Source organism: Bombina bombina, chromosome 12, assembly GCF_027579735.1.
Source record: "Bombina bombina isolate aBomBom1 chromosome 12, aBomBom1.pri, whole genome shotgun sequence".
Classification (NCBI taxonomy): domain Eukaryota; kingdom Metazoa; phylum Chordata; class Amphibia; order Anura; family Bombinatoridae; genus Bombina; species Bombina bombina.
In genome coordinates, this window is record NC_069510.1 from 41,169,836 (window position 1) to 41,178,906 (window position 9,071).

General features: G+C 40.5%; 1 protein-coding gene across 3 annotated transcripts in view; it reads right to left on the bottom strand.

The window, feature by feature from the left end:
- GRIPAP1 (GRIP1 associated protein 1) overlaps positions 1–9,071 on the bottom strand; it is a 151,213-nt gene that overhangs the window by 96,533 nt on the left and 45,609 nt on the right. For all 3 annotated transcript variants that reach the window (XM_053695509.1, XM_053695508.1, XM_053695511.1), the window contains one exon: positions 1,340–1,439. In XM_053695509.1, coding sequence (XP_053551484.1) covers positions 1,340–1,439 — 100 coding nt within the window. The remainder of the gene's footprint in view (positions 1–1,339; positions 1,440–9,071) is intronic.

Consider the following 9,071-nt stretch of genomic DNA (forward strand, 5'->3'; position numbering starts at 1 on the left):
TAAAATCCAAACTTATTCTAAAATCCAAACTTATTCTAAAATCCAAACTTTTTAATTAATATTTTTTTTTAAATAAAATTATCAAAAATTACTATTTTCCCTGCCTGTAAGTTACAGAAGTATTAAATTATATAAAACTGCCTTTAGGTTACATGCATAAGCTGTATTATGACATGTAAATATTGCCTAAATGACATAAGATATTGTTGTTTACACTTGGTCCCATCCCCTCTCCAAACTGTCCCATTTTACGGATACAAATATTCCAAAATCCAAACTATTCTGATATTCAAACCTTTTCCATTCCAAGGCAGTTTGGATAAAGGGTTTTCTACCTGTACTGTTATAGAAGATTAAATAAGTTGTGTCATCTTTTTTTATACGAAAATTTATTTCATGCAGTGTTCTTCTTGATTTGATGAAAATCGTGCAAAACGAAGAACAAATCTTTCTTAATGAATTAAAAAAACAAAAAAACAACACAATTATTAAATGCAAGTAACAGTGCAATCATAAAATACTCTAACATCAAAAGCGTTTTCTTTTGCAATTGTATTTCCTTTTTAAAGGGACATTGTACACTAGATTTTTCTTTGCATAAATGTTTTGTAGATGATTCATTTATATAGCCCATCTGGGAGTGTTTTTGTAAAAATGTATTTTTTTGATTATTTTGTAATATCATTCTGCTGATTTTCAGACTCCTAACCAAGCCCCAAAGTGTCAGATGTATACTGATGTATACAGGCTCCTGTTTATATAATCTTTTTATATTCAGGGAAGGGGGGAGGGTCGGCTTTTTTTCTGTTTTCCCAACACTTTTTCACTGGGTGTCCAGCCTAACCTCACCAACAGTGCTAAACTGGGAGCTTCTACGTGTTTAAAAGGTTTTATACTAGATTTTTAGATCAGTGTCTGTGCATTTTCTTCTATATAGTAGTGTCTATTACATGCAGTTATATGACAATTAGTGCATACTGTCCCTTTAAGACCTTTACTTTCTAAATTTTCATGTACTAAGATTAATATTTATGAAACATTTTCACCAAAAGGGAGAAAACTAAAAGACCCTGTTACACTTATAATATTAGGATTATTTTATATTTACAAACTATGCATGCTGGTTATGATTACAAAAATGAATATCATTTTCATTGAATAAAAACTCTCACCCCATGTACAGATCATTACTTTTTTTCACTAATTTCACTGGTTATAAAAAATGGCTTAGTATGGGCCTGGTTACCTTCCAATCCTATTTGGGTCAATACAGGCTCAGTTACATGCTAAGATAATGGTAGGAGGTGGGTACTGTTTGGTTCAGTTTAGGCCCACTTACCTGCTGGGATACCTGCAGATCTTGCTGGATCTTCTGGGTTTGTAGAGCAAACACTTTTAATTCTTCCTCTTTCTTTTGTTGAATTTCTTCAATTTTAGTCCTTGTTGAAACAAAAATAGGCTAATTAAATAAAGGTTTACCTTAAAGGTCAGAAAAAGTCAAAATTAAAAGGGATAGTAAACACCAAAAATGTTATTGTTTAAAAAGATAGATAATTCCTTTATTACCCATTCCCCAGTTTTGCATAACCAACACAGTTATATTAATATACTTTTTACCTCTGTAATTACCTTGTATCTAAGCCTCTGCAGACTGCCTCCTTATCTCAGATCTTTTGATAGACTTGCATTTCAGGCAATTAGTACTGAATCGTAAATTACTCATATTTATATTAAACGCATGAACTATCCCTCCAGCTGTGAAAAACTGTCAAATGCATTCAGATAAGAGGCGGCCTTTAAGGGATTAGAAATTGGCATATGAGCCTACCTAGGTTTAGCTTTCAATTAAGAATACCAAGAGAACAAACTAAATTTGATGATAAAAGTAAATTAGAAAGCTGTTTAAAATGACATGCCATATCTGAATCATGAAAGTTTAATTTGTACTTTACTATCTTTTTAAACTTTCATGATTTATAAACAGCATGCATTTTTATACAACCTTCCATATACTTCTACTATCTTATTTGCTTAGTTAGCTTGATGTCTCTTTAAATAGGAAGATGCCTTGGGAGTTAAAAGAAATCATAGGGAAAAAATGTGCCTGTCAGATGTAGGTTGATATACGATTAGTGAAACAGAAACAAAGAAATGGCGTTGGTTTTATTTATTTATTGGCATTAGCAATCATTGGTATGAAGGGGAGGATGGCTTGGGTTTGCCATGTTTTTGTACAAATGGTTTGTGCTGTCTTCCTTGAGATGTAAGTAATATTGGCCATATTGTGATCCCCAAGGCAGAACATACAGTGATCTGAGATGTCATCGCAGAAAATGCAGCATGTCTGCAAAAAGAGCAGGACACATGCAGGAACTGTTAGCGCTTAAACTTTGTGCTGCTTCACATTAGACTGTTCTCTTCAAACAGAGCTGTGCTCTGGCTGAACTGTGTAAGTTTTCCATAACACAGTGCATCCAGAGCAAAGAGCGGTTTGAAGTTAACAGTCATATATACAGTAGCGCTACAAAGCAGCAGCACATTGCTTGTTAATGGGCTCTCAGAGGGTTTTTTCAAACCCGCCCCCTAGCCTTTCCCAGTCTGCAAAGCTGTTTATTCTGAATGTAAAATGTTAGTATGAGCATTGCATCTTTTTTATTACTACATTTCTATGTTAGACCAAGAGAAAAGGAAACAGATTTATTCAAGAGACATTTTAAAATGTCTTTTTTGTATGCAACTAAATTGCAATGCAATTATATTATAAAAATAAAAAATTGCTTTATTCTTCAGTTAAGCAACACATTGCAATTGAACTGGTGCCTTAGTGTAACTGTCTAATTTAAAATAGAATGTTATTTAAAAATTACCTGCTGAAAAACTTTCACTAAAAAAATCTAAGAAAGTGAATAAAAAGTTCTGCCTCTGGGATTGTGATTCATTTAAACTGAATCAGAGATGGGGGGGTAACTTGGGAATTAGATGCGAGTCATTGTGAAGTTTGATAAACCAGGGGTACTAAGTTAAAGAGACATTAAAGTAAAAATTAAAACTTCATGGTTTAGATAGATGATGAGGTCTATGACTGAGTAGGTCAACCAATCACTAATCTAAGCTGCTCAGGAACTGCAAAGTAGCTCCAAAGGTGTACAACTTTGTACATGTGTTTATTACATTTGTAAGGAGTAAATGCACATTGAAAACAGGAAATTAATTTTAAAAATAAAATACTGTAGCAAAAACAGAATTTATGTTTACCTGATAAATTACTTTCTCCAACGGTGTGTCCGGTCCACGGCGTCATCCTTACTTGTGGGATATTCTCTTCCCCAACAGGAAATGGCAAAGAGCCCAGCAAAGCTGGTCACATGATCCCTCCTAGGCTCCGCCTACCCCAGTCATTCGACCGACGTTAAGGAGGAATATTTGCATAGGAGAAACCATATGTTACCGTGGTGACTGTAGTTAAAGAAAATAAATTATCAGACCTGATTAAAAAAACCAGGGCGGGCCGTGGACCGGACACACCGTTGGAGAAAGTAATTTATCAGGTAAACATAAATTCTGTTTTCTCCAACATAGGTGTGTCCGGTCCACGGCGTCATCCTTACTTGTGGGAACCAATACCAAAGCTTTAGGACACGGATGAAGGGAGGGAGCAAATCAGGTCACCTAAATGGAAGGCACCACGGCTTGCAAAACCTTTCTCCCAAAAATAGCCTCAGAAGAAGCAAAAGTATCAAATTTGTAAAATTTAGAAAAAGTGTGCAGTGAAGACCAAGTCGCTGCCTTACATATCTGATCAACAGAAGCCTCGTTCTTGAAGGCCCATGTGGAAGCCACAGCCCTAGTGGAGTGAGCTGTGATTCTTTCAGGAGGCTGCCGTCCGGCAGTCTCATAAGCCAATCGGATAATGCTTTTAATCCAGAAGGAGAGAGAGGTAGAAGTTGCTTTTTGACCTCTCCGTTTACCAGAATAAACAACAAACAAAGACAAAGTTTGTCTGAAATCCTTAGTAGCTGCTAAGTAAAATTTGAGAGCACGAACTACATCCAAGTTGTGCAACAAACGTTCCTTCTTTGAAACTGGATTAGGACACAAAGAAGGCACAACTATCTCCTGGTTAATGTTTTTGTTAGAAACAACTTTTGGAAGAAAACCAGGTTTAGTACGCAAAACCACCTTATCTGCATGGAACACCAGATAAGGAGAAGAACACTGCAGAGCAGATAATTCTGAAACTCTTCTAGCAGAAGAAATTGCAACCAAAAACAAAACTTTCCAAGATAATAACTTAATATCAACGGCATGTAAGGGTTCAAACGGAACCCCCTGAAGAACTGAAAGAACTAGGTTGAGACTCCAAGGAGGAGTCCAAATTTTGTAAACAGGCTTGATTCTAACCAGAGCCTGAACAAAGGCTAGAACATCTGGCACAGCTGCCAGCTTTTTGTGAAGTAACACAGACAAGGCAGAAATCTGTCCCATCAAGGAACTTGCAGATAATCCTTTTTCCAATCCTTCTCGAAGGAAGGATAGACTCTTAGGAATCTTAACCTTGTCCCAAGGGAATCCTGCAGATTCACACCAACAGATATACCAAATTATGTGGTAATTTTTCTGGTTACAGGCTTTCAGGCCTGAACAAGAGTATTAATAACAGAATCTGAGAACCCTCGCTTTGATAAGATCAAGCGTTCAATCTCCAAGCAGTCAGCTGGAGTGGGTCGAACGGACCTAGAACAAGAAGGTCTCGTCTCAAAGGTAGCTTCCATAGTGGAGCCGATGACATATTCACCAGATCTGCATACCAAGTCCTGCGTGGCCACGCAGGAGCTATCAAAATCACCAACGCCCTCTCCTGATTGATCCTGGCTACCAGCCTGGGGATGAGAGGAAACGGCGGGAACACATAAGCTAGTTTGAAGGTCCAAGGTGCTACTAGTGCATCCACTAGAGCCGCCTTGGGATCCCTGGATCTGTACCCGTAGTAAGGAACTCTGAAGTTCTGACGAGAGGCCATCAGATCCATGTCTGGAATGCCCCACGGTTGAGTGACTTGGGCAAAGATTTCCGGATGGAGTTCCCACTCCCCCGGATGCAATGTCTGACGACTCAGAAAATCCGCTTCCCAATTTTCCACTCCTGGGATGTGGATAGCAGACAGATGGCAGGAGTGAGACTCCGCCCATAGAATGATTTTGGTCACTTCTTCCATCGCTAGGGAACTCCTTGTTCCCCCCTGATGGTTGATGTATGAACTTGGCCCTCGCTAGCTGAGGCCAAGCTTTGAGAGCATTGAATATCGCTCTCAGTTCCAGAATATTTATCGGTAGAAGAGATTCTACCCGAGACCAAAGACCCTGAGCTTTCAGGGATCCCCAGACCGCGCCCCAGCCCATCAGACTGGCGTCGGTCGTGACAATGACCCACTCTGGTCTGCGGAAGGTCATCCCTTGTGACAGGTTGTCCAGGGACAGCCACCAACGGAATGAGTCTCTGGTCCTCTGATTTTCTTGTATCTTCGGAGACAAGTCTGAATAGTCCCCATTCCACTGACTGAGCATGAACAGTTGTAATGGTCTTAGATGAATGCGCACAAAAGGAACTATGTCCATTGCCGCTACCATCAAACCTATCACTTCCATGCACTGCGCTATGGAAGGAAGAGGAACGGAATGAAGTATCCGACAAGAGTCTAGAAGTTTTGTTTTTCTGGCTTCTGTCAGAAAAATCCTCATTTCTAAGGAGTCTATTATAGTTCCCAAGAAGGGAACCCTCGTTGACGGAGATAGAGAACTCTTTTCCACGTTCACTTTCCATCCGTGAGATCTGAGAAAGGCCAGGACAATGTCCGTGTGAGCCTTTACTTGAGGAAGGGACGACGCTCGAATCAGAATGTCGTCCAAGAAAGGTACTACAGCAATGCCCCTTGGTCTTAGCACCGCCAGAAGGGACCCTAGTACCTATGAGAAAATCCTAGGAGCAGTGGCTAATCCGAAAGAAAACGCCACGAACTGGAAATGCTTGTCCAGGAATGCAAACCTTAGGAACCGATGATGTTCCTTGTGGATAGGAATATGTAGATACGCATCCTTGAAATCCACCTTGGTCATGAATTGACCTTCCTGGATGGAAGGAAGAAGTGTTCGAATGGTTTCCATCTTGAACGATGGAACCTTGAGAAACTTGTTTAAGATCTTGAGATCTAAGATTGGTCTGAACGTTCCCTCTTTTTTGGGAACTATGAACAGATTGGAGTAGAACCCCATCCCTTGTTCTCCTAAGGGAACAGGATGAATCACTCCCATTTTTAGCAGGTCTTCTACCCAATGTAAGAATGCCTGTCTTCTTATGTGGTCTGAAGACAACTGAGACCTGTGGAACCTCCCCCTTGGAGGAAGCCCCTTGAACTCCAGAGAATAACCTTGGGAGACTATTTCTAGCGCCCAAGGATCCAGAACATCTCTTGCCCAAGCCTGAGCGAAGAGAGAGAGTCTGCCCCCCACCAGATCCGGTCCCGGATCGGGGGCCCGCATTTCATGCTGTCTTGGTAGCAGTGGCAGGTTTCCTGGCCTGCTTTCCTTTGTTCCAGCCTTGCATAGGTCTCCAGGCTGGATTGGCTTGAGAAGTATTACCTTCCTGCTTAGAGGACGTAGCCCTTGGGGCTGATCCGTTTCTGCGAAAGGGACGAAACTTGGGTTTATTTTTGGTCTTGAAAAGACCTATCCTGAGGAAGGGCGTGGCCCTTGCCCCCAGTGATATCAGAGATAATCTCTTTCAAGTCAGGGCCAAAGAGTGTTTTCCCCTTGAAAGGAATGTCAAGCAATTTGTTCTTGGAAGACGCATCCGCTGCCCAAGATTTTAACCAAAGCGCTCTGCGCCACAATAGCAAACCCAGAATTTTTTCGCCGCTAACCTAGCCAATTGCAAGGTGGCGTCTAGGGTGAAAGAATTAGCCAATTTAAGAGCACGAATTCTGTCCATAATCTCCTCATAAGAAGAAGAATTACTAATAATCGCCTTTCCTAGCTCATCAAACTAGAAACACGCGGCTGCAGTGACAGGGACAATGCATGCAATTGGTTGTAGAAGGGAACCTTGCTGAACAAACATCTTTAGCAGACCTTCTAATTTTTTATCCATAGGATCTTGGAAAGCACAACTATCTTCTATGGGTATAGTGGCGCGCTTGTGTAGAGTAGAAACCGCCCCCTCGACCTTGGGGACTGTCTGCCATCAGTCCTTTCTGGGGTCGACTATAAGAAAACAATTTTATAAATATGGGGGGAGGTACTAAAGGTATACCGGGCCTGTCCCATTCTTTACTAACAATGTACGCCACCCGCTTGGATATAGGAAAAGCTTCGGGGGGCCCCGGGGCCTCTAAGAACTTTTCCATTTTACATAGTGGTTCTGGAATGACCAGATAATCACAATCATCCAAATTGGATAACACCTCCTTAAGCAGAGCGCGGAGATGTTCCAACTTAAATTTAAAAGTAATCACATCAGGTTCAGCTTGTTGAGAAATGTTTCCTGAATCTGAAATTTCTCCCTCAGACAAAACCTCCCTGGCCCCCTCAGACTGGTGTAGGGGCCCTTCAGAAACCATATCATCAGCGTTCTCATGCTCTACAGAATTTTCTAAAACAGAGCAGTCGCGCTTTCGCTGATAAGTGGGCATATTGGCTAAAATGTTTTTGATAGAATTATCCATTACAGCCGTTAAATGTTGCATAGTAAGGAGTATTGGCGCACTAGATGTACTAGGGGCCTCCTGTATGGGCAAGACTGGTGTAGACGAAGGAGGGGATGATGCAGTACCATGCTTACTCCCCTCACTTGAGGAATCATCTTGGGCATCATTTTTACTAAATTTTTTTATGACATAAAATACATATAGTTAAATGAGAAGGAACCTTGGTTTCCCCACAGTCAGAACACAATCTATCTGGTAGTTCAGACATGTTAAACAGGCATAAACTTGATAACAAAGCACAAAAAACGTTTTAAAATAAAACCGTTACTGTCACTTTAAATTTTAAACTAAACACACTTTATTACTGCAATTGCGAAAAAGTATGAAGGAATTGTTCAAAATTCACCAAAATTTCACCACAGTGTCTTAAAGCCTTAAAAGTATTGCACACCAAATTTGGAAGCTTTAACCCTTAAAATAACGGAACCGGAGCCGTTTATATATTTAACCCCTTTACAGTCCCTGGAATCTGCTTTGCTGAGACCCAACCAAGCCCAAAGGGGAATACGATACCAAATGATGCCTTCAGAAAGACTTTTCTATGTATCAGAGCTCCACACACATGCAGCTGCATGCCATGCTGTCCTCAAAAACAAGTGCGCCATACCGGCGCGAAAATGAGGCTCTGACTATGATTAGGGAAAGCCCCTAAAGAATAAGGTGTCTAAAACAGTGCCTGCCGATATAATCATATCAAAATACCCAGAATAAATGATTCCTCAAGGCTAAATATGTGTTAATAATGAATCGATTTAGCCCAGAAAAAGTCTACAGTCTTAAAAAGCCCTTGTGAAGCCCTTATTTACTATCTTAATAAACATGGCTTACCGGATCCCATAGGGAAAATGACAGCTTCCAGCATTACATCGTCTTGTTAGAATGTGTCATACCTCAAGCAGCAAGAGACTGCACACTGTTCCCCCAACTGAAGTTAATTGCTCTCAACAGTCCTGTGTGGAACAGCCATGGATTTTAGTTACGGTGCTAAAATCATTTTCCTCATGCAAACAGAAATCTTCATCTCTTTTCTGTTTCTGAGTAAATAGTACATACCAGCACTATTTTAAAATAACAAACTCTTGATTGAATAATAAAAACTACAGTTAAACACTAAAAAACTCTAAGCCATCTCCGTGGAGATGTTGCCTGTACAACGGCAAAGAGAATGACTGGGGTAGGCGGAGCCTAGGAGGGATCATGTGACCAGCTTTGCTGGGCTCTTTGCCATTTCCTGTTGGGGAAGAGAATATCCCACAAGTAAGGATGACGCCGTGGACCGGACACACCTATGTTGGAGAAATAGAGTTTTATG